At 42.6% G+C, this 25,447-nt stretch overlaps 3 protein-coding genes across 29 annotated transcripts in view; all 3 read right to left on the bottom strand.

Annotated features, from left to right (window-relative positions):
* Positions 1 to 11,396, bottom strand: part of LOC110505049 (catenin delta-1) — a 30,205-nt gene extending 18,809 nt beyond the window's left edge. For 8 of the 26 annotated variants that reach the window (XM_036970421.2, XM_090219691.1, XM_090219687.1 and 5 more), the window contains exons 1-2: positions 11,239 to 11,375; positions 7,457 to 7,535 (exon numbers count right to left, since the gene is read on the bottom strand). The gene's annotated coding sequence lies outside the window, so the exon portion shown is untranslated. Of the gene's footprint in view, positions 1 to 7,456; positions 7,557 to 11,238 lie in introns of all 26 variants that reach the window. The other 18 variants (XM_036970426.2, XM_036970418.2, XM_036970427.2 and 15 more) reach the window with 4 other exon arrangements.
* Positions 11,397 to 12,105: 709 nt separating this feature from the next.
* Positions 12,106 to 14,457, bottom strand: LOC110505047 (uncharacterized). Its single transcript, XM_021583991.3, has 4 exons — positions 14,054 to 14,457; positions 13,859 to 13,953; positions 13,679 to 13,766; positions 12,106 to 13,577 (listed from the first exon to the last, which is right to left on the bottom strand). Exons 1-4 carry the CDS (start codon positions 14,340 to 14,342, stop codon positions 12,739 to 12,741), a joined length of 1,311 nt encoding a protein of 436 aa, XP_021439666.1. The 5' UTR covers positions 14,343 to 14,457; the 3' UTR covers positions 12,106 to 12,738.
* Positions 14,458 to 16,301: 1,844 nt separating this feature from the next.
* Positions 16,302 to 21,044, bottom strand: LOC110505045 (uncharacterized). Of its 2 annotated transcripts, none has more exons than XM_036969959.2 (6): positions 20,926 to 21,044; positions 19,802 to 19,921; positions 17,825 to 18,993; positions 17,614 to 17,728; positions 17,374 to 17,525; positions 16,302 to 17,151 (listed from the first exon to the last, which is right to left on the bottom strand). In XM_036969959.2, the coding sequence occupies exons 2-6, from the start codon at positions 19,880 to 19,882 to the stop codon at positions 16,773 to 16,775; spliced, it is 1,896 nt and encodes a 631-aa protein (XP_036825854.2). In that variant the 5' UTR covers positions 19,883 to 19,921; positions 20,926 to 21,044; the 3' UTR covers positions 16,302 to 16,772. The 2 variants fall into 2 exon arrangements, with proteins under 2 accessions (XP_036825854.2, XP_090075809.1); XM_090219683.1 differs by lacking the exon at positions 20,926 to 21,044 and adding an exon at positions 20,080 to 20,170.
* Between the last annotated feature and the right edge of the window lie 4,403 nt (positions 21,045 to 25,447).

The following is a 25,447-nucleotide window of genomic DNA, read 5'->3' as shown; positions in this document are numbered from 1 at the left end:
GAGAGCCACACACTAGGAGCTCAGATGCAAAAATGTAATATCCAATGTTTCGACAGTCTAATGAAGACAGCTTGGCTGTGGAAACGTTGGATATTACAATTTTGCATCTGAGCTCCTAGAGTGTGCGGATCTCCTTTATTTTCAGTTCAAGTAACAGACATCAACTGTTCAGAGGAGACTGCGTAAATTTGGCCTTCATGGTCAAATTGCTGCAGAGACCACTACTAAAGGACACCAATAAGAAGAGACTTGCCTGGGCCAAGAAACACAAGCAATGGACTTTGTGGGACTATCATTTGTTTTTCAACAGGACAATGACCCAAAACACACCTCCAGGCTGTGTATAAGGACTATTTGACCAAGGAGGAGTGATGGAGTGCTGTATCAGATGACCTTGGGTTGAGTTAGACTGCAGAGTGATGAAGAAAAAGCAGCCAACAAGTGCTCAGCATATATGGGAACTCCAAGACTGTTGGAAAAGCATTCCTCATGAAGCTAGTTAAGAGAACGCCAACAGTGTGCCAAGCTGTCTTGGCAAAAGATAACTACTTTAAAAAATCTAAGTAGATTTGAGATTCTTCAACACTTTTTTGGTTACCACATGATTCCATGTGTTATTTCATAGTTTTGCTGTCTTCACTATTTTTCTACAATGTAGAAAAAAAGCTCAAATAAAGAAAAACCCTTGAATGAGTAGGCATGCCCAAACTTTTTACTGGTACTGTATATAGGTTAAAAAAAATAAGGAAAGCAATTTTTGGTGAGTTTGGACATTTACAAGTGAATGTGAACTAAAGACATTGTGCAAATTAACAAAGTTTTGAACCATGCTCGTCTGAAGGAAGAACCGTTACTGGGTCTGGAGCATCATGTGTACACACTGTGTCGAGTCGATTAGGACAACTGGCCTGTCCTGCTCAGAGAAGACGGAGGAGCTGACGGCCGAGAACGGAGAGGAGAAAAAGAACGCAAGGAAATCAAAGGCAGTGGCAGCTGTATAGATAACTCATCCAAAATGGGTTTGACTTCTCAAACACACCAGGAAGTTAAAACAATGATGCCCCGTCACCTTGTTAATTCAGCTACTTAGACAACTAGCAAGTTAAACTTGTCACTGTTAACGCATAATTCTTCATTTTTCACGCAGGAAAAGATAAAACACAAAATGAATATCTTGCTGCGTTTTGCAAACAAAAATCTAAAATGCTTCTTATTGTAATTTCTGCTCGACAGCAGACATTTTGTGCTTCAGTGTCACTACTCCACTCGGATTAGGATTGTACTAAAAGGGCATTCTATCAGCAAACAACTCTGATGTAGCTACTCCCCCCCCTACTTTTCTCCAGTAAAATGCAAGAATAAACATTAGGGAATGTAGCTGCCTACATTTTTTCTATGATAAACAGAAATGGCCTTGCATCGTTTTGAAAAAAAAATACCTTGCTTTGTCATTGTAAACTCCCTTGTGTGGCTGCCAGCCAAACAGCGTTGCACCTCTTTTTGTCATTGATGACATTAAAGCTATTTTCTGCCAAAATGTGTTGCACTAATATATTTTATGTGAAAAAAAACTATAGTCGCACGTTCCTGATCACTACTGAAGCCCCAAAATGTTCTTACCCCTGCTCCCGCTTTCTCCCGTGGTGCTATTTACTTAAACACGTGACTGGCTCAACTGTTCTGGGGAACTACGGTAAACTTCATAATGTAAAATAATGTGACAGGTGAAATTAAGAACGCAATCTGTTTTACCCCCTAACGTATTGCACAAATTGACTGGAGGTATTTACTTAAAAATTAGATGAAGTTTCACACAAAAAGTGTAAAACATTTTGTTCCAATGGAACTGACAGCATAGACAAAACAATTGTAGTTATCAAGCCAAAAAAATAAATAAATATTAGTATTTTAGCTCGACCGCCCCCTGCCTCAAATGCCCTCCCGGACCACCCGAAGGCACCGCAGACTCTGGGCTCCTTTAAAAACAGGCCTAAAGACCTCTCTTTATGAAGGATTTATGTTGATAGCTGTGTGCTCCTTGGTGTCCTACCGTGTTGCGTCAGCTGGGTTCTTTGTCAGTTATTTTGTCTAGTTGTGCCCATTTTTTAAATTTGGTTATTATTTAATGCACCGTAATCATTCGCTATAAATTAAAAGTACTTTACAAAAGTAAATCGTCTTCATTAGAACTCACTGTATCCGGTCTGACAGATCATTCTCAAACCACATGCAAGAAGCCTACTTAATTGTTAACCAATTTTACCCCCCAAAAAAGGCTGCACTGAGCCTGTAAATTACAGTTTTTAAAATCGCTGTGCCGAGTTAGAGTAACTGGCCCTAAAAAACAACTAATCCCTATAAAACGGCCTGTGGCATTCATGAGTCAGAAACGCCAATTATAGTGTCAAAATTGTGTAAATAGGATAGTTTTGGTCATCAAGTCAGTCTGATCTAACTAAGGGAGTCACGAGTGAATAAAAAAAGATTGGTTTGGATTACAATTGTCAACAACTCAAGCCTCCTTTTGCCAAGATCCACATACAAATCGCCCCCTCCCATCCACGTCGCTTCCCTTCATTCAAATGGGGCTCCATTGTTTCGTCGCCCCCAACGCGTTCAAAGGATCACGGGCGTTTGAGACTGAAATTCGGATTGACCACGCCAATGCATGCTTCCAGCATTCCCAACAACGGACCCTATCATGCAGAATAGGTGGTCGGAGTTCGTTGGTAGCTAGACCATATACCGCTGGTTACGTGTATTTTAATCATCATCATCATAATCAATAGCACAGCTGACGTTATCCGAGTTGTAATTGAGGTAGGCTTTGACTTGGAAACACCGTAACGTTTCAAAGGCGCCAAATCATTTGTAGGAAAACCTTTAGTCATGATTGTGATGTTGCCAGATTGACTTTAGATGCAGTATAACTTCAGCCAGCTAACTACGATTTATGGGACCTCCATATTTTAGCTAGCCAACATAAGCATTGCTACCCATGTTTGACAAACTTTGCTAGGAAACAGTAATGGCAATATTGCCATCTAAAGTAAATTGACGACATAGCAAAAATGTTTATTTTAAACATAAATTTGCCTAGTTTGGCAATGTCAACTTATTTACATGCCACTAACTTAGTGTAATTTAGACGAAAGTCACATTAGCCTCCGAGGTGCGACTCATGTCTTGGGTACAAATAAATATTGGCTGCAGCTATGGTGGTACAAGCTAACTCATGTCTGACTACAACAGTGTACTAACTAGCAGCAACTAACTCAAACCAACCCAGGGCCATAGCAAAACATGTCACAGCTGGTTGCATAGTGCAACCGCAGGCACCAAACTGAATCAAATCCAATCTGGAGCCAGTCTGTCTACATCTGTAACGGATAGAGTTAGCTTCCAAACGACATAACGCTATTGCTCGAGCTGTGTTTATAATTGAGGGATGATGACCATCATTGACCCTATTTCTCGGCATTCCCGCACAGTTGGGTGCCAGACTGATCCCCTGTTATGAACGGATGCCGGAACCTACCAGAAGGAGCATAACATGCCCAGCAATGCGATCGCAATGGTTTAGCGACCTCCAAAAATCATTTATCCACTTGCCATTTTCCACAGCTCGTCAGCAAGACTTCAGAATAAGTGTCATGAGACAAGTACACTTGTGATACCTCCTCCGTTGATGCCTTCGTGAGGCCTCTGATATTGACCTGAGTAACTGCAATGATTACACAGACGGCTACAGCTACAACAAGTAGTGTGTGTTAAATGTGAAAATGGAATATTCAATTTCTATGAATGGAACAGTCAGCCACATGTATCCAGCCAGAAACAAATCACCTGTACAGTGGGAACAGCTTTCACAGGGTCATCCTTTGTACAAATACAGAAGGTAACCCACTTCATTACTTTGATACATTTGATTACCAATTGTGAAACAATATGTAAACTGACATTATTTGTTGGTTATTTTCTATTTCTTCGATACATATGTCCAGCGGTCATTATTTCACTTCACATTTGAGGATTTCTGAAGTGAAATTGAAAGCTGAACACAGCGATCAGATTGGTTGCACCAGGCTAATCATTACCGCCATTGATAATGTAATCAGTGCGCTCTCTGTGCGTGTGACCGACCAGTATATTTGATGAGGGGCCAGGAGCTGATCTATGCTGCTATTCCCATCATCACTACCTCTTGCCTGCTCACCAACGGTCATCGATGGAGGAGAAACAGGCTAAGTCTGACTTGTTCAAACTTCAACATAGTATAGGTTTGTCAGATATCACCTATCCTGGCATTGATAATAGAACAGTGACTAAGTGTTCACAGATTCAGGAGAGACCCGGAACTCGACACATCCTCAATGAGACTATTATTAATAATACGGCACAAATGTCCAGTAATCGACACCCTTTTCATTCCATGTGTCACTGACGAACTCCGTCTAAAGCTTCTCCAGTCCACCTGTCGAAGTGGGCAGATGTCAGCCTCAGTCTTTTGACCATAACTGGGAAGGTTTTATCGGACCTGTTTAAACTTCAAACATAGTACCTGTTTGGATGTCAGATATGAAGTACCTGTTCATTTTTCAGATATTGCCGAACTGCCATTGGTAACAGAACAACGACTGAGTGTTTGTGGTGTGTGTTCACAGAAACATGTATGGAGCCAGCTCATGGAGACTTGCAAGATGACGTGATGATGATACTGAGGTCTCTGAATGGAGAGAAAGACCTGGCACTCAGCATTCAATTTCACGAGACAACTTTGACTTCTATTTTCTTTTTTGAAATTATTTTATTGGTATCAGTTAAAACGGGGGGAGAAACCCTGTGTATTCTGCACCGGGATCAGAGAACTCCGGGTGTATACGGGACACCACAGAGGAAGGTATGACCACTGGGGGGGGGGGGGGGGGGGACAAGACAGCTGCAGGCAAGGTTCTGACAGACGGGTGTGTCTTGGTGGCAACGACACAGACAAAAACCCACATAAAAAAAAAAAAGCCAACTCGCATTTGGCTTCTGTCACAGCCACCAGCATTTCCTGAAGAGCAAGCCAAAAAAAGGAGGCCAAATCAGTTCTTCTTTAATGTGAGTTAATGTCTAGTGGTTAATTTTATATCCAATAGGCTATGCGTTTGTAGATCGACTGAGGTGACTGAAGCTACAGGAACCAATGTGATCATGTCGGTTTATGCGGTTTTCCAAGTAGCATTTTACAGTTTTTAAATTGTATAGAAGTGCAGTAAATGAGCTTAAATCCTAACATTCCTTGGTTGGGTGGGGGGACCCCACTAAAACTCAGACCATGGCTACCACTGCATTCAACCCTCCAAGTAAAGAGTCAGATATTTTAGCCTTGAAGCCTATCGGAAGTCAGCTGCGAGTTTCGGTGAACAATGAAAACATGTCTGACCCCCCCCTTTCCCTTCACAGGCCCTTCCTGAAAAACAGGATGTTATGGATACTCCATTAGGGATGAGTGAGGACAAGGCTACAGCACCACACTGTATGGTAAACCACAAGAACCCATTTTGTTTTGTTCTATGAGGTATAGTTTTTCCCTTGCTCGCTCACTGCCACATCTTCCAGTCACTGTTCTTTCACTTCCATTCATGCTTTTGAGGCTTCCACCTTCAACCCCTAACCTGCCTCGCACAAGTGTTGAGGAAGTTAACTAAATCTATAAAACCCATAAGACGAAGAAAAATATAATGCGACCGCAACAGCCAACCATTACTCCGACCGCGTGATGTCATCATCTCCAGGTCAGCAGACACTTAAAGCAGAGTGCATTGTGCCAGGTTCAAAACGGGGAACTCAGGAAAAATACGAGGTCAAATCATGACACAAGTGATCTTCAGGTCGGAGCTCTAGAAAGAAGCCAGATTCCCCCCCCCCCCCCCAAGTTCCCAGTTGTTTGAACGCAGTGTTAGGGTCAATGACACAGAATATCTGTGTGCTCGTACACCACGAGTCATATCGTCCTGTCTGATTCTGCAGCAGTCAGTGTGACTCACCCTAGTCTGGAGTAAAGAGCTTCCCTTTCAAGCATCAGCACGCTGTACCACAGGAGGTTGGTGGCACCATAATTGGGGAGAACGGGCTCGTGGTAAAGGCTGGAGCGGAATCACTGACAGCAGTTTTTCCATGCGTTTGATGTTTGATTCCAGCCATTACTATGAGCCATTGTCCCCTCATCAGCCTCCACTGGGCTGTACACACCATCTAAAACAATACAGCCCTATGTGACGTTTGAAACTGTCTTCTCTACTGTACTATTTCAGCAAGTGACCAGGAACAAAGAGTGATTGAGCGGTGGGACATTATAAGAAAACAATATGCGTCTGTGCCCGTCTGTCATTTGCACCTGTGTTTGCCAATAAGTCAGGGTAAGGTCATTTGCGTTGGTTTAATTGAGCATGGCTGGTAATGAGATCGGGGCATTAGACTGCTAATCCACTTGCCTCCCAAAAACACTGTGCAGTGTACATACACAAATTGAACCTCCCAAAAACACTGCAGTGTACATACACAAACTTAGCCTGAGGCACAGCTTAACTACCCACCTCACCTGGACAGACAAACGCAACAAGTAGCAGATCAACAATCTCAGTACCTTCACATCAACTAAAACAGTTTGTTAGTGTACACACAGCCACTGAGGTGAACTCCACACACACACAAAAACACAGAAGCCCTGTTTATCACAGGGTTAGAGGCAGCACCTGTTTCACCTGCACTGCATCACAGTGAAGCTCTCAAGGAGATCCCTTGTTGACTGACTGTACAGGCCAAGGAACACCTGCACCCCACACAGGCAACAGATACCCAAATTACAGCCAACCTCCCATCACGTGAACAATCAACAAACAGTGACTTAACGTGCTTCCTCGGCTAGATATTAAATACAAATGCCAATATTTACAGTCCAGTAGCAGATTGAATCCTTCTTATTCAAGCCACATGTCAACATTTAACCCCACCCAACCTTTTCCCTAACAAAACAAGTTCACTCAGGACCCACCCAACAGGTTAGCTGACAGGGAAAAAGCTTCAACATTGCAGATTGATGGAAGTCACAATCTACGTAATTCTCCGTATCATTTCCAATCCCCCATACATGTATATAGACTCTTTTTTTTTCTATTGTGTTATTGGCTTGTTAATTGTTTACTCCATGTGTAACTCTTGTCTGTTCACACTGCTATGCTTTATCTTGGCCAGGTCGCAAATGAGAACTTGTTCTCAACTAGCCTACCTGGTTAAATAAAATAAAAATAAAAACATATACAAACACATACACACTTTGTCTAACTGGTTATTGCAACAACAAAAAAAGGTCATTGCCAACACCTCAAACTAAAAATGATAGAGGGAGAACTTGTTCTTATCTTTCACACGGGGAGAAAACTTGGGACAACTCAACCAGCAATACCCTTACCTGTGTCAGGTGTGGTCAGCACTGTATGCTTGTTGGTCCCCTCGCTTGAAATAGACCCGTTGTCACCACCCTTCAGGTACTAAAGACACAAACACAGAAGCTACCAGTTAATGAGCAACAGTGTCAATGAAGCATGTAATTAGCTGGCTGAGTGAAACAGTTCAGTCTTGCAGAGTGGCTCGTCAAACGAATGAGTTGCCCTGGAAGCTTAAGCCAAAAAAAAACCTGTACACTTAGCTCGCTATTAAAATCTAGTGTTTGGTCACGTGACAATCTGTACACCGAGTGAGAATTCTACTGTTTGACAATGGTGCCTTCTTTATAAATCATGATATTTTGATGAAGTGAATTAAATTGAAATATATGTTTGCATAAATATCAGGGATTTTTCTGCCATTGTGCCCAAGTGTTTTTTGGGTTCGCTTAAGCCCAAGCCGCCTAGGTTTTTCTCTTTTTTGGGGGAGTTTAAGTCCAAACATTGGGGGGAAAAAATACACATTTGAAGGCTGTGCCAACGTCTGCCCGCGCTCATTGACACACACCCTGCCACGCCCACCACCTAAGCCCCTTTTTGATCCAGAAATAAAAACATCAATATGTTCCTTAAAAATGTTCTGAATAACGTATCAGTGGGGCCAGAACAGAAGACGACAACCACTTTCAGCACTCTCCTGAAAATACTGCTTTCACATTCTACCTTTTTGATTGACGTCCGGAAAGAGTTTATGTGGAGCAAGCACAAAAATCGCCTGAGTGAGAAGGTAAGCATGCTTTCACCTATTGTTTGACCATGTACACTAGGACCGGGATGATACCAGAATCGCGATACTCAGTATCGTGGCAAGTAAAAAAAAACAAAGCAGATTTAACCGTTTTTAGCAAGTATTCTAGGTAGCCATGTAGTTGAGGGGGAAGAGAGAGGAATGTTGCTTGGCACCTGTCCCTCATGTGTATGTCTCTCACACACACGTACGAGAGAAAGTAAAGAGAGTAGGGGGAGAGAGGTAAACTAGTAGGCAGGGAGGGATGAGAAGATAGGGAGAAATAAGACTACTGGCTGATAAATGCCCTCAGCAAGCACTGCCAGGCTGCAGTGCACATAAACGAAATTACAGAGGCTCATTCTGTTTTTGGTTGTTCGATATTAACAGGCCTTTATGCTCCCCATGTTTACAGATATCTTGTTCATCTGGGTGGCCTCGTCCACCCCCTCTTTTGACCAATTCATCTGTTATACTGTAAGTACACACACGCAGTTGTCCAAGTCTAGGTGAGGTAGGGGTAAAAAGTGTGACAGATAAAAGGTAATGTGAGCCCATGATCATTATGTTCAGAGGTTAAACTCATCTACATTGGAACCATCAAATGTCATCTCACACACTATTGGTTGTGTGACATTAGATGCTCATTCTGTTTTGTTTAATCTTCTCCCCCTGTTTAAAGGGACATTTCAAAACAAGGTCAGCTTCATATTCATCTCTAGCACCAGCCTAACATCAACACGTGAAAAGTGTGAGTTACTATGTTTTGTAGTAAAAACAAAAGAGGCACATAAGTGTACAATGACGTCGGTGTGCATTGTGTGATTTTAACCAATTATGATTAGGCATTGCCTACTTGATGTCATTGGAAACACATCTTCCTCTGTCTTTTACTACAAAACATAGAAACTTGCCATTTTCACATGTTGATGTTCTACTGGAGATGATGAATATGAAGTTGAAAACGTTTTAAAACTTTATTTCCCTTTAACACGTACAAAGCTTGTCTGGATGGCCTTGTCTACCTTTTCTGACCAATCAGTCTGGATATAATGTTACACAGTTTATTGGTTGTATGAAAAGTACAGATGCTCATTCTGTTTTTGTTTAACATTAATAGGCCTGTATTATTTGCATGTTCACTATGGAACTTAAGATATGCACCTACTGTAATGACATCTGCCGTTGCTGCTAATAAATGGCAAAAGACCCACCAAGAATCTGAATGGAAAGTGGTTTATTGTGCACACATTTATGAACACTTGTCATCTCACCTTTACCAGAGGAGCTATCAGGATGGCTAGCTGCCACCAAACACACTGTAGTCTAAGTGGGGGGTAAAAGTTTGTTGAGTCTAGCATATATTTTTTACATTTGACATTTATTTAACTAGGCAAGTCAGTTGAGAACAAATTATTGTTTTAAATGACAGCCAACCCCGGCTAAACCCTAACCCGGCCAATCACAGCCGGTTGTGATACAGCCTGGATTCGAACCAGGGTGTCTCGAGCACTGAGATGCTGTGCCACTCGGGAGCCCTATCAGTTGTGGGAGAAGTTGCAAATAGATCTGTCCCCATTAAAAGTCTTTGGCCATTGGAATGCATTGAATTGTATTGCTATGGTGTATGTAGAAAGTGTCAAAAGGATTCTCCGGTAATCAAGTCTGAAGCTGTCTAATGTTCGTTTGGTGTCTTTAGCTCATAGGTTTTAGGAGTGGGCAGTAGAAAAATAATAATGAGTATCTCAAGTCGAACATACATAAGTGTTGATGTTACAAGCACACTAAAACCATAAACGTATTACCACCATGTCAGAAACTCGACCTCAGAGTTAAAATGAATGCAGGTGGGAAACTCGGGATCCGACTCTTCCGCATAGGTTAGCAAGTCGGAAATATCCGATTTTCCGACATGACTAGTTGCATTAGTACGTCAAATATTAATTGTTCAATAATTTCTTGCGTACAACATGAAATATGCACATACATTCAAATCAAATTTGCATATTACATACAGACAATTATATTTCATTTTAACATCCCCATTATTGTATAACCCCTGGAAAATGTCATGTTTATAGGATCTTGAGATATTTGGGTTTCTGGTTATTCATGAGTCCACCTGTCATTTTGGTTACATTTTTGGAAAAGGCTTTGCCATTGTGACCTGTGAATTATCTCCCGCGACCTTTTGACCCAGAAATCAGACACACAAATTGTAATGTCAGCAATGGTAAGGCCTACTACAGATATTAAACAAAGTGCTTCTGGGAGTATGTTGTATTATTGGGTAGTTCTAAAACTAATGTTCATTTTACCCTCCCTCACATTAACCAGAAAGCATATTCTTACGAATCATGCTAAAATACTAGCTAAACATGTTATCTTGCTAAAATTGTAAGTGGACTGAGGTCGATCAGAATAATGAAAAATTCGAACAACAGCTGAATCGGTGCATGGCATATTCAGCAAACGATGGCTACCTAGCTAATTTAGCTGAAATGTTCAGCAAGCTAACAAAACAATGGAAACGTTAGCTAGATAGTTAGCCAGTCATGAGTTGCAAGGGTGCAGCATGTTCCTAAAACTCTCGAGATAGTTTTGGTTGCTTGACCAGTTAGCTAGCTTGTATGGCTAACCATTTCTTTGCGCGTAGCCGCGCTAACAGTTAGCTTGACGTGGCTAGATTAGCACAAACTAGCTAATGGTAGTTGCTAACACAGCGACGAGTCTTGTGTTTCCATTTAAACAAACCTTCTGCGCTTGTTAAAATATTTGGTCGCTAGATAACAGGTCGTCCATCTCCACTTTTGGTGGAGACACTGGCCTACTAGACAGGCTTAAAACTGGCTATCCGTGCTGAGCGACATTTGGGCGTTTTAACCCCACTCACTCACGGGCAGTGGAAAAGTCGTGATCTGTGCCCCAGTTGACCACTCCTTGCCGACGCTGCGGTTTGCGAAATAAAGTAAAACTGTCAAATGATCCCATCAATCCGCTTGTATCTTTTCTTTTACTTACCTATATGTCTCGTATTCCCTGTCCCTTCCCAACGTATTTATTTTCTTGGCTTTATCCACCTTTTCTCCTCCTTGTTCTTTCTGGTTTCTCGGTCAAGCTCGGTGGGAGCAAAGATGAATAGATATGCGGGGGGGGGGGGGAGAGGGCGGGCATAACGGATGGATTTTACCGTAATTACGGATAAGCGTTAGCCGAACAAAATTCCCGTGATGGTGTGTCTTCAGTTGCAGAATGAACATTCCGCATCACACAGCACAATATAAATTAACTTCTCCACAAATATCCAACTGAATGAACATAAAAAATAATAATTTATATATATCATCCCATTGATTGTCTTAGAAAACGAAATAGAAGTTGAACAGTAACCCCCAAGAACGCATTAGCACATGCAAACAGAAAACCATAAAACTGGAGTTTAATCAAATGCTGCCAATGTAACAGTATAATTTTAGACACATCCGTTACACCAATACAGTATTTGTCTAAGTCTCCCTGCATAAGTGGATGACTGCATCAGTAGGCTGTCTGGTGCTGGCACTGTCTGCCTCCTAGTAGGATAATCAGCAGCAATTATGTGGTCCAAATTATACTTTATATCCTTCTGATGCTTTAGACAAGCGTTTAGATCAAACAGCTGGCAAAGTCTGCTTCATGCTCTGCTATTTGCCTTAAAAGGACTCTGGAAGCTTTAAGTCGAATGGCCAATTTCCTGAAGAGACCCCCGCGATGGTGAAGAATCTCTAAGTTTAAAACCCACACTGTACAAGATTACAAAGAGAAGGTAATGCTGCACTCGAAGGGAAACAATGATAGATAACTATGGTGCAGCCAGTGAGTTAGGAAAAAAAAAAAATTGTTCATTCATTCCTTCATATCAAAACACTGTTTATTCGTTTGGACCAGAGTAGGAAACTTACTGAAAATATTCATACAGTAACTTTCAAGGGGAAATCTGCAGTTGCTACATACATGTTTTTACTTATACATGAATGATATGTACCCATTGATTCTTGAAGTATATAACTTACAAATGCCCCATGAGCTTAGTTCAACTGTCCACCCCATAAGACACGCAAAATACAAGCTTGTTTTACTCCAATGTTTGTAAACAAACTAAATGTAAACTAACACTATACATCCTCAAAACATGGTCAAATTTTGATTTGATGCATGGTCAGTCATAGCTATGAATTTTAGAGTGGTTCCATTTCTCCAGCCCCATCCCTCAGCTTTTTCATGAAACAAGGGTGGGGAGTACGCTTTGTTATTGTTTCAACAGCTGATTGCCACTTTAAGTAGTACGTGCATCTAGATCAGAGACATAAACAACAGAGAGGGGGGCAACAGTGGACCAGAGAAAGGGAGAAGAAGATGGGAGACAGGGAGAGAAGAGTCTAAGGCTAAGTGAGACATCAAGAGGAAGACAGTCAGAGAGAGAATGAGAGAGCTGAAGAAAGAAAGAACCTAAACCTCCACCGGGGAGGTAGTGTGTATGTGTCAGAGTGTCAGCGTCCCTGCTTGCTCTAGGTGTGTGACCATGTGTCTGCGCAGGTTGCTGTGGTTGTTGAACGAGGCGCCACAGTGGGAGCAGCTGTAGGGTTTCTCCCCAGAGTGGGTCCTCAGGTGGATGGTCAGACTGCCTTTCTGGGTGAAGCCCTTCCCACACAGGGAACACATGTACGGTTTCTCCCCTGTGTGGATGCGCATATGGACCCTCAGAGTAGTCTTGTTGACAAACGAGTTCCCGCACAGGTTGCATATGACAGGCGTCTCTCCTGTGTGGACCGCCCGGTGGCGGATCAAGTCAAGCCGGCGAGAGAAGCGCTTCCCACAGTCGCTACAGAGCAACGGCTTGGTACCGTGGGGTATGTGGTGGCGCTGGAACTGGTTTACAAGACCAGGGCGCCTCACAGTCGCACCCCCTGTTGCCAAGGTTGTTGTTGGGGTCTTTGGGGTGTTTTCTAGGGAAGCTACCTCAACGATTTTCAGACCCCGTCCTCCTGCATCCCCTGTCGGCTGACCCCCTCTGTCACTTTGCACCCTCCTCATTGGAGGGCTGCCTGGCAGTGGTCCCCCAATAGAATGAGTGTTCAGCTGTATCTGATGATTGACTGTGTGGTCCGGCAGCAGACCAGAGTGTGAGGGCAATCTCTGGGGCTGTTCTGGGGTTCTGAAGAAAGGGTAGTTCTCAGTACTGCTCACGCTGCACAGAGCTCCTTCACCTCGACTATGAGCGCTCATGCTGTAAGGCCCTTCATCGTGACCTAGTCTCTGGCTGGCATGTTCCAGCTGTGGAGTCGCCATAGTAATAGTCTCACCATCAATATTGTCTTGACCTACAGGAAACAAAATTATTAAATCATCGGTTTGTTATCTGGCTGTCAATTGTCTATATACCAGTCCATCATCTTCTTCTTCCTCCTCCTCCTCCACACACCTGCATCTGGCCAACATCCTCCAAAGTCATCCTCAGCTCCCTCCTCCTCCTTTATCAAGATGACATCTGGACTCTCCACAACTGCACACTGAAAACACACATATTCAGTCAGACATGTACATATTTCTAGAGTAGTAGTAGCCTATGTCAGAAATATGTGAGGAGCTATTATTGCCACACCTCTTTTTTGACTGTGGATGGACTCTCCTTTTCCCCTATTGTAATAGAAGCGTCATCCCTGTTGTTAACAGCCGCGTGGCGCTCAGATGTCTTATCTATGAGTAAGAGCATAGGTCAAAAACCGTTCCACTCCCAACATACTATGATCAATTGACTGGTCGCCCAGCTAGCAGCATTTCGAGAACCTGAACCAACCTGTGAGTTTTGCCCGAGGCTTGCACAAAGTTCTGCCAAAAGAAAAACGACTGCCCCGCGGTGTACTCGCCCGTTGTAGCCGCAGGGAGAAAAGCTCGCTCTTCATCCCTTTCATCTTCATCTTCAGCGCTTCGTTGTCTTTGTAGCTGCGAGAAATCTCCAAGTGTAAATCAGCCGAGCTCTCGGAAAAGAGTTGACTGATCTCGACAACGGCCGCTCTAGCAAGCACGTCCATTATGGAAGCGAGTTGGGTCTGTAAAGACAAATGAGCCTGCATTTTTGTTGACATCGATTCCAGTGGCGAGATAAAAGACAGAGGGAGAAATTGGAAAAAATCAGATCATTGATCAGACAAGCTGTGACGCTTTTGTCAGTGTACACAAAACTACTTCCGGTGAATAAAAGCAGTGCTGACCGTAATTATAAGAAGACCTCCGCAGATTTTTTGGGGGAGGACGAGCGCCACAGATGAACGCGTACAGTGCCTTCAGAAAGAATTCACACCCCTTGACTTTTTCCACATTTGTTTCTGTTACAGCCTGAATTTAACATAGATTAAATGTAGATTTATTTCCCACTGGCCTACACACAATACCCCATAATGTCAAAGTGAGCCTTGAATTTCAACAACAGATTCAACCACAAAGACCAGGGAGGTTTTCCAATGACTCACAAAGAAGGGCACCTTTTGGTAAACGAAGGGCACCTATTGGTTAACTAATTTAAAAAAGCAGACATTGAATATCTCTTTGAGCATGGAGAAGTTATTAATTATGCTTTGGATGGTGCATCAGTCACTACAAACATACAGGCGTCATTCCTTACTCTTTTGCTGGAGAGGAAGGAAACCACTCAGGGATTTCACCATCTGGCCAATGGTGACTTTAAAACAGTTTAATGGCTGTGATAGGAGAAAACTGAGGATGGATCAACAACATTGTAGTTACTCCACAATACTAACCTAAATTACAGAGTGAAAAGAAGGAAGCTTGTACAGAATAAAAATATTCAAAAAAACGAATCCTGCTTGAAATGAGGAACTAAAGTAAAATTGCAAGCAATGTGGTAAAAAAAATGAACTGTTTTAACTACAAAGTGTTATGTTTGAGGAAATCCAAAACAACCCATCACATCACTAAGTATAACTCTTCATATACTCTCCATGGTGGTGGATGCCACAAAGTTGGAAGCACAGAATCATCTAGAATGTCATTGTATGCTCTAGCGTTAAGAGTTCCCTTCACTGGAACTAAGGGGCCTAGCCCAAACCATGAAAAATAGCACCAGACCATTATTCCTCCTCCACCAAACTTTATTGTTGGCACTATGCATTCGGAAAGGTAGCATCTCCTGGCATCCGCCAAACCCGGACTGCCAGATGATGAAGCGTGATTCATCACTCCAGAGAAGGCGTTTCCACTGCTCCAGAGTCCAATGGCGGCGAGCTTTACACCACTCCAGCTGGCGCATGGTGATCTTAGGCTTGTGTACAGCTGCTCGGCCATGGAAACCCATTTCATGAAGCTCCCGGCGAACAGTTCTTGTGCTGACGTTGCTTTGAGAGGCAGTTTGGAACACAGTCGTGAGTGTTGCAACCGAAGACAGACGTGCTTCAGCACTCGGCAGTCCCGTTCTGTGAGTTTGTGTGGCCTACCACTTCGCGGCTGAACCGTTGTTGCTCCTAGGCGTTTCCATTTCACAATAACAGAGCTTACAATGGACCGGGGCAGCTCTAGCAGGGCAGAAATACATTTTTGATAAATGCTACCATTTTTCTTCCACTTTGACATTACAGAGTATTTTGTGTAAATTATTGAATCAAAAATGACAATGTAATATATTTTTTTAACCCACTTTGTAACACAACAAAATGTGGAAAAAGTCAAGGGGTGTGAATACTTTCTGAAGGCACTGTGTCTTCAGACTCATATTTGCTCGTGACTGGAAATTGGAATTCATGATCGTTAACTAATTGTAACAGCAAAATGTAATCAGTCAACGAGTGCAATTTGTATGGACAGGCCCCTCTTCAATCTCTTGCTTTTTGTTGTTGCAAGCATTCTGTCATGGAAAGTTAATATCGCCCTCCTCTGACAAGCAAAAGGAATATCTGATTTATGTGATGTTGGAATGTCATGCCTTGATGGCAAGTCTCATAACTCACAATAACGCTCGGTGAATGGAATAAGAGTGTAATTGTTGTATTCCAAGACTATCTGTTAATGAATATCATCACAATTGCCATAAATCATTTTCAAAATATTTTTTATTCAAGATAGATCCTCATGAACCCAAGAGCCTTTTGAATCCTTATTTGGGCTGCAGTGCAGCCGTACTTAATAACTTTACCCATAATAAAAACATACATAGGTTGTCTTTCTGAAAAATAAATCAAAATAGTTCATTATAATATACATTGACGTTTTATTTTTTCTGTGCACAAACTTCCACAACAGACATGATAATGAAATTGGAAAGAACACATCATGTGTTAAATATGGTTTAAAAAGTCACAACAGGTTACAATTTACACACATTGTTGGAATCTGAGTATAATTCACAACCTTAACAAAGCCAGCTTTTGAATATACAGTAGTAATGTGTCACTCTTTAAGAAATTATGCTCATACATGCTAAACACTTGTCGTGTTCCAAACTGTAAAACTATACTTCATCATGTGGCTTATTTGAATCTCTTTTCCATGTCTTTAGCATTAGCTTAAGCCTGTGCTTCAATTAACCCTCTAACTTCTCTTCCCTCTTGCTCTCTCTCTACCGCTGAGCTCTCCTCACTCTCGTTCTCTTTCCCATCTTTTACTTCGTTCTCCCTTCCCTCATCTCCCTCCTCTTGTTGACCATCTATCTTCCCAGTTTCCTCACTCTCCTCCTCTTTCTTCTCTGCAGTGGTTTCTACCTCTTCGTCTTTCATCTTTTCACTCTTCTTCTCCTCTTCCTCCTTGTCCTTCCTCTCCTTCTCTATTTTGGAGAGGTGATGGCAGAGTGCCTGGACATAGGTGAACACACACATAGGGTCCGGGCTGTTCCCCATCAGGATCATATCACCAACCTCCAACAGGGGGCAGCAGTCAGCCATGGTCCTTAGAGAGAGAGAGAGAGAGAGAGAGAGAGAGAGCGAGAGAGAGAGAGAGAGAGAGAGAGAGAGAGAGAGAGAGAGAGAGAGAGAGAGAGAGAGAGAGAGAGAGAGAGAGAAGGGAAAAATAGATATGGAGGGAGAGAGAAAGGATGATGAATCATTTACAACACACACACTCAGACACAAACACATATATATATATATATACACAAACACAGCCTTGTACTCTGCTGTATTGAAGGCCAGGGTGAAATTCTTCTCTCTCTCAGATGAGCTCAGGGCTGAGAAGTCGAAAGCGTCCGGGAAGAAGCGATGGATGAGTGCACAGAACGCCAGCCCATCACACCACGATGATGAGAAGTTCTCTATGGAAACACCCTGGGAAAGAGAGGGTATGGTGTCAGGTAGGGTTATGGTGCTCCAATGTCAGTACCTCTGGTGTACATGACCATCAACATCCCCTCACCTCGTACTTGCGTGTTTTGTTTTGACACCAGGAAAGCACTTTCTGTTTGATTGACCCCCCGTTTGCCACAGCCATAGATGATCTCTGAAGTTTGAAGTTGCAGACAACCGGTGTCCTGGAAATAAGTGAAAAGACAATGCAATTATTGCCATAATAAACATGAGCATGTTGCAGTTTGTCATATTGGACATGTCAGAACTCAGAATCTTACTCAGAGTCATTTTTCTGGAACTTTGCTATGATGTCCTTTTTAGTGGAAGGCCGGGCAGAGCGGGCAGAGCTCCGGGGTCGGGCCACAGAGGATGGGGTAGAGGCGGTGTGATTCACGCCACTCTTTCTTTTGGTCTTTCCTTGCTTCTCCACCTCCTTGCTTTTCTCTTTAACCTTTCCCCCTCCTGCCCCTTCCTTTTCTTTTACTGGTTTGCTCTTGTTCTCCAGTGCCTTCCCTCCCTCTCCCTTCCCTCCCTCTCTCTCTCCCTTCTCTCCCTCTCTCTCTCCCTCTCCCTCTCTGTCTCCCTCTCCCTCTCCCTCTCCCTTCCCTCCCTCTCCCTTCCCCGCCTCTCCCTTCCCCGCCTCTCCCTCTCCCCTCTCTTCCTCTCCTTTCTCTCCCTCTCCCTTCTCTCCCTCTCCCTTCTCTTCCTCTCCTTTCTCTCCCTCTCCCTTCCCTGCCTCTCCCTTCTCTCCCTCTCCCTTCCCTGCCTCTCCCTTCTCTCCCTCTCCCTTCCCTGCCTCTCCCTTTCCTGCCTCTACGTTCTCTCCCTCTCCCTTCTCTCCCTCTCCCTTCTCTCCCTCTCCCTTCCCTGCCTCTCCCTTCCCTGCCTCTCCCTTCTCTCCCTCTCCCTTCTCTCCCTCTCCCTTCTCTCCCTTCCCTGCCTCTCCCTTCTCTCCCTCTCCCTTCCCTGCCTTCACTTTTCTGTCTTTCCCTTTATCTCCTTTTATCTTCTCTTCTGTTTTTCCCTCTCCTATCTTTTCCCCCTTCCCCTTTTTCCTGGCAATATTTTCTCCCCCCTTCTCTTTGTCCTCCTTCACATCCTCTTTCTCAATCTCTCCATTCTTGACCACCTCTTGACCCTTTCTATTCTTGTCCTCCTCCTTCTCTCCCTCCCCCTTCTCTCCGTTCACCACTTTGGAGTCTTCTGTTTCTCCGGTGTCTGCACCTTGAGATGTTCCCTCACCCTTACAAGCCTCTTCACCATTAACCTCAATGGCGTCGGTTACTGGCTGAGACTCCTCTACATTTCCAACGCTAGCCCCTGCTGCCTGTTCCGGCGCTTTCCCCGTATTAGCCCCAGACTTAACCACATGACCTTCCACTGTGTCCTCCGCCAGGTGGTCTCTCTTAAGGGGGTCACACTCCTGCACTGAAGCCCCTCTCTCTGTCTGAGAGACAAACCAGATAAGATTACAATCGGTTATTCTGAGCAGTTGAGGTAGTTTTGGTTAGGGTTAGGGACAAAGCAAAATGGTACAGGACTGTTGTCATAGACCTGATTCTAAATCAGTTGTTTAGGGGAGAGACAATGTAAAGTGACATTATAACTAGTTCAAAACTAAATGAGAAAATGTGTCTGCTTCACTTCACTCCACGTTACGTTGGTACTCAAAAAACATACCTCCGGCTGTAGAGTTGTTTATGGCTGTAATATTACACACGCATTTTTAGAATGTTTTATGGCTTTAATTACGATTCAAACATATTATATGTTTATGTTGTTTTTATGTTATGCATTAAGATGTATAAAGTTGCAGATAGCATAGTGTGTTGGAATTATGTTAGGTAAGTGAACTGTCCCAGGTGTCACATCAAGTCGTGACTCAGAGTGGTGACTCATCAGTGGAAATAAGATAGACACACATGTGTGTGTGTGTCTGTGTGTGTGTGTGTTGAGAGTGAGAAAGGGATAAACATTCCTGTGCCAGAGTTTGCCACAGAAACAGGTGTAGCCCAGCGCTTAGGTTATACGCAGGCAGCCACAACACCCACCAAGCCCTCCCACTATCTTCACTCCGTATACTACATCTGACTACAGCGCAAAGACATCTAACAAGCCTGCCACCTCATTGTAAGGCTCAATACCAATAAGTGTGTATTGGTTTGTCTGTAGGTGGTTGAAGTTAGCCTCTGTATGCATTTCGTCTTCTGTATCTGTTTATGGGTCTACTTCTTTCATCATCAACACACACATACCTCATTGTTTTTGTTGTCCTCCGTCTGGTTGGCTGTTGCGTCTTTCCCAGAATCGTCCTGGCGGAGTGATACATCGTCCATGGTTCCGTGGACTTTCTGTGTTTGTCAGTCCAACTTCCTCTGAAACATAAAGGCAAATCAGACTCTTCCTCTCCAAGGTTATTGGATTGATCGCTCAATATCTAAGTTCATTAAAGGTCCAACTTTCATGCAATCAGTTTAGACTCAATGTTCTGTTCGAGGCAGATTTCTCCCTGGCACTCTCTCTCTCTTTCTACCTCTCTGTCTCTCTCTCTCTGAAAGTGCTGTCTGGTGTGTGTTGTTTAGTGAGTGCCCCCTGCCACCCTCCTTGTGAGGATTCCGAGCCACTTTATCTGACCTTCAGAACAACACAGGTTCCAGAAATAGAGCTAGTGACATCGGCACAGTCCAACAGCCAGGACAGCTGCATCTGCTCTGGAAACCATGGGTACACAGACATATACACACACACACTCAAACACACATATGCATACATACACACCTGAATACACACCTACATAGACAGACAGATAGACAGACAGGCACACACACACACACTCTCAAGTCAAGCCCTAGCAAACAGATTTGTATAGTCAGGACTCAGTAGTCAAATTAAACTGAATTCTTACCCTGACCCCGATGACCCCAATGACCTACTTAATTTCTAAGTAAATACACTCATTCAGACATAAGAGTTAAAGCTTGAATCCCTTAATGGTGGACCTGCAATGTCTGTTTTCGATATTACAACAGCAAGGAAGTTACTGCAAACAACGAACACTGTTTTTCCCCCTCTGACATCAATGCACGCATGATAGAAAAAGAGCATATGTCATTTTTTTTTTAAATCGCCACCAACAAAACAAAAACAATAACAACAGCCGCAGAGTGGAGAGTGGCGCTGTTTCCCTTGCTGCGGATTCCATCTTTAACAGACATAGTAACAATCAATGCACTTCACACACACCAACCGACACTCTTTCAACAAGCATATACATGGAGTCCAAGACATACAGAGACAACACTTCCATGGACTCATGCGGATACTCTTTGATGCTGCCAAAAGAGTGTAAGTTGTGTGGTAGGAGAGGTGCAGCCCTTACCTTGTGTGGTACATGTAGCCCTCTGGGTTCACTGTGGTCACCGTGTCCTGCTTTCTCTCTCTCGGTCTCTCTCTCTCTCTCTCTTTCTAAACTGAAGTGACCAGTGAGTCAGTTGGTGTGAATCTGTCTCTCTTTCCTACGTTAGTCTCTCTTTCTTTCTCTCTCTCTCAATTCCATTCAAAGGGGCTTTATTGGCATGGGAAGCATGTTTACATTGCCAAAACAAGTGAAATACACAGTAAACAAAAGTGAGAAAAAACAACATCAGCAAAAAAACATTTGAATTAAACAGTAACCATTTCACTCAAAATGTTTTAGAAAGCGAGAGAAGGGTTTCTTTTTTATCACAGCGGTGTTCAGAGGGTTTGGGTTAAATGCAGAAGACACATTTCAGTTGAATGCATTCAGTTGTACAACTCACAAGGTATCCCCCCTTTCCCTTTCCGTTAAGTCCTGCAAAATATATATACTGAACAACAATTTCAAAGATTTTGCTGAGTTACAGTTCATAAAAGGAAATTAGTCAATTGAAATAATCTCATTGAGCCCTAATCTATGATTTCTAAATGACTGGGCAGGTGTGCAGCCATGGGTGGGCTTGGGAGGGCATAGGCCCACCCACTTTGGGGCCAGGCACACTCAACGGGGACCGAGCCCCATCCAATCAGAATGAGTTTTGCCCCACAAAAGAGCTTAATTACATACATAAATACTCCTCAGCACCCTGCCCCCCCTACCCTCAGACGATCCCACAGGAGAAGAAGCCGGATGTGGAGGTCCTGGGCTGGCGTGCTTACGCGTGGTCTGCGGTTGTGAGGCCAGTTGGACGTACTGCCAAATTCTCTAAAATGACTTAGGGTAGAGAAATGAACATTGAATTCTCTGGCAACAGCTCTGATGGACAATCCTGCAGTCATCTTGACAATTGCGTGCTTCCTCAAAACTTGAGACATCTGTGGCATTGTGTTCTGTGACAAATTGTACATTTTAGAGTGGCTTTTTATTGTCCCCAGCACAAGCTGCACCTGTGTAATGATCATGTTGTTTAATCAGCTTCTTGATATGCCATACCTGTCAGGTGGATGGATTATCTTGACAAAGGCTCACTATATATAAAATGTTCACTATATATATACAGTTGAAGTCGTAGGTTTACATACACTTAGGTTGGAGTCATTAAAACTCGTTTTTCAACCACTCCAAAAATGTCTTGTTAACAAACTATAGTTTTGGCAAGTCGGTTAGTATATCTACTTTGTGCATGACACAACAATTGCATGACACAACAATTGTTTACAGACAGATTATTTCACTTATAATCCACTGCATCACAATTCCAGTGGGTCAGAAGTTTACATACACTAAGTTCACTGTGCCTATAAAAACAGCTTGGAAAATTCCAGAAAATGATGTCATGGCTTTAGAAGCTTCTGATAGGCTAATTGACATCATTTGAGTCAATTGGAGGTGTACCTGTGGATGCATTTGAAGGCCTACCTTCAAACTCAGTGCCTATTTGCTTGACATCATGGGAAAATCAAAAGAAATAAGCCAAGACCTCAGAAAAAAATTGTAGACCTCCACAAGTCTGGTTCATCCTTGGGAGTAATTTCCAAATTCCTAAAGGTAGCACTTTCATCTGTACAAACAATAGTGCGCAAGTATAAACACCGTGGAACCACACAGCCGTCATACCGCTCAGGAAGGTATGGTGCAAAAAGTGCAAATCAATCCCAGAACAACAGCAAATGAACTTGTGAAGATGCTGGAGGAAAATGGTACAAAGTTATCTATATCCACAGTAAAACGAGTCCTATATCGACATAACCTGAAAGGGCGCTCAGCAAGGAAGAAGCCACTGCTCCAAAACCGCCATTAAAAAGCCAGACTACGGTTTGCAACTGTACATGGGGACAAAAATGATACTTTTTGGAGAAATGTCCTCCGGTCTGATGAAACAAAAATATAACTGTTTGGCCATAATGACCATCATTATGTTTGGAGGAAAAAGGGGGAGACTTGCAAGCCTAAGACCACCATCCCAACCGTGAAGCATGGGGGTGGTAGCATCATGATGTTTGGGGTGCTTGCTGCAGGAGGGACTGGTGCACTTCACAAAATAGATGGCAACATGAAGATGGAAAATTATGTGGATATATTGGAGCAACATCTTAAAACATCAGTCAGGAAGTTAAAGCTTGGTCGCAAATGGGTCTTCCAAATGGACAATGACCCCAAGCATACTTCCAAAGTTGTGGCAAAATGGATGAATTAAGGACAACAAAGTCAAGGTATTGGAGTGGCCATCACACAGCCCTGACCTCAATCCCATAGAACATTTGTGGGCAGAACTGAAAAAGCGTGTGCGAGCAAGGAGGCCTACAAACCTGACTCAGTTACACCAGCTCTGTCATTAGGAATGGGCCAAAATTCACCCAACTTATTGTGGGAAGCTTGTGGAAGGCTACCCAAAATGTTTGACCCAAGTTAAACAATTTAAAGGCAATGCTACCAAATACTAATTGAGTGTATGTACACTTCTGACCCACTGGGTATGTGGTGAAAGAAATCAAAGCTGAAATAAATAATTTTCTCTACAATTATTCTGACATTTCCCATAATATAAAGTGGTGATCCTATTTTTACTAGGATTAAATGTCAGGAATTGTGAAAAAATGAGTTGAAATGTATTTGGCTAAGGTGTATGTAAACTTCCGACTTCAACTGTATATACTGAAGAAAAATATAAATGCAACATGTAAAGTGTTGGTCCCATGATTTGTGAACTGAAATAAAAGATCCCAGAAATGTTCCATACACACAAAAGGCATATTGCTTTCAAACTTTGTGCACCTTACAGTAATATGGAAAAATAGTCATCAATATATGGAATAACACAGAATCCCAAAGACCAAACATAATATTCATAACTCTGTTCTTCAGTTTTATGACATCATCCAATGCCAATCTAAGCAACTCTCTATATATATACATATACCCCTGATGTCCCATCAAACGTACGTCCCCTCGGCCTTTCTCCACTCTCCAACTCCCTGCCCACTTAACAGTGTAACTTTTCATTCAACGCAAAACAGTTGGCTTTTAAAAATAAACGTCTATCTTTCTTTCTTCTCTTTCTCTCCCCGTCATTATCTTCCCCTGATGCCTCCCCAACCCTCTCTTCTCTTCTCCACATTTCAGTGGCTAAAAATAAGTCAACACCTTCTGCAGTATCTCCCTCTCTCCGATTCATTCTCTGGTGGACATCTATCAGCCCGCTGTCACGGAAATTAAAGACTGTATTTCCGCATGGAAAAACGCACAATGTGAATGTGGTAGTGAAGCTGTAATGACCTGACTTAAGAGGGAAATTATTGTTTCGTTTTTTCTTTTTACAGTTGACAGAGCTGATTCCAAAAAGTTTGTTGAGTGTGTTAGCAACTAAGAGTTTGTTTGTGTGTGTTTGTGTCTGTGTGCCTGTGTGTGTCAGTGTGCATGTGCGTGAGAGAGAGAGAGAGAAAGAGAAATTAGTGAGCTCCAGTGTTATCTCTGTCGCTGTTGTGGGATTATAACACACACTGCACCTGATTTTGAGTGTCATGTTTTCATCGCCTTCTCATCTGAACAGGTTTGAGAGGTTTGTCTTCAGTGAAGGTGGTCATTGTCAGTGGTGGAAAAAAAGTATCCAATTGTCATACTGTAGTAAAAGTATAAATACGTTCATAGAAAATGACTCAAGTAAAAGTGAAAGTCACCCAGTAAAATACAACTTGAGTAAAAGTCTAAAAGTATTTGGTTTAAAATATACTTAAGTGTTAAAAGTAAAAGTATAAATCATTTCAAATTCCTCATATTAAGCAAAGCAGACGGCACCATTTGCCTTTTTTTTTTTAATGTATGTTTTGCCAGGGGCACACTCCAACACTCCAATTATTTACAAAAGATGCATTTGTGTTTAGTGATTCCACCAGACCAGAGGCAGTAGGGATGACCATGTGTTCTCTTGATAAGTGTGTAAATTTCACAATGTTCCTGTCCTGCTAAGCATTCAAAATGTAACACGTAGTTTGGGTTGTCAGGGAAAATGTATGGAGTAAAAAGTACAATATTTTATTTATTAATGTAGTGAAGTAAAATTAAAAGTTGTCAAAAATATAAATAGTAAACTAAAGTACAGATACCCCAAAAAACAATTTAAATAGTACTTTAAAGTATTTGTACTTGAGTACTTTAGACCACTGGTCATTGTCCACATATTCAGTAGATGCCCTTTGTTTATCTCAATGCACATTACTATATTGCCTCCTAAATAACATAAGTGAATATAGTATCCTTATTGACCACCACATTATATACCCAGTTTACATCCAGGAATAATCCATTATAATCAGATAATAATCTCACTTCTCCATAAAACCAGGAGTGAAAGACCACTGGAGGGCGCTGTCAGATTTGGAGACAGCCGTTGACTGTTTCTCTCATAACCAAATGTCATGCCATAGGTTATGGAGGAACGTCTTTG

The sequence above is a fragment of the Oncorhynchus mykiss genome, chromosome 25 (assembly GCF_057628025.1).
Source record: "Oncorhynchus mykiss isolate SJ-2025 chromosome 25, ASM5762802v1, whole genome shotgun sequence".
In the NCBI taxonomy this organism is placed as follows: Eukaryota; Metazoa; Chordata; class Actinopteri; order Salmoniformes; family Salmonidae; genus Oncorhynchus; species Oncorhynchus mykiss.
The sequence above is the reverse complement of the archived record's forward strand: the minus strand, read 5'-3'. Positions and strand labels throughout refer to the sequence as shown.

Bases quoted from the DNA above. Each gene is read 5' to 3' on its own strand.
- LOC110505047 (XM_021583991.3), bottom strand. From the start codon at position 14,342: ATGTCAACAAAAATGCAGGCTCATTTGTCTTTACAGACCCAACTCGCT. The intron at 13,954-14,053 runs GTTGGTTCAGGT...TCTTACTCATAG, and splicing joins GCCTCGGGCAAAACTCACAG to ATAAGACATCTGAGCGCCAC. The intron at 13,767-13,858 runs GTGTGGCAATAA...GTGTGTTTTCAG, and splicing joins CATCCACAGTCAAAAAAGAG to TGTGCAGTTGTGGAGAGTCC.
- LOC110505045 (XM_036969959.2), bottom strand. From the start codon at position 19,882: ATGGACGATGTATCACTCCGCCAGGACGATTCTGGGAAAGACGCAACA. The intron at 18,994-19,801 runs GTATGTGTGTGT...TTTGTCTCTCAG, and splicing joins AGGACAACAAAAACAATGAG to ACAGAGAGAGGGGCTTCAGT. The intron at 17,152-17,373 runs GTACAAGGCTGT...TCTCTCTCTAAG, and splicing joins CTGGCCTTCAATACAGCAGA to GACCATGGCTGACTGCTGCC.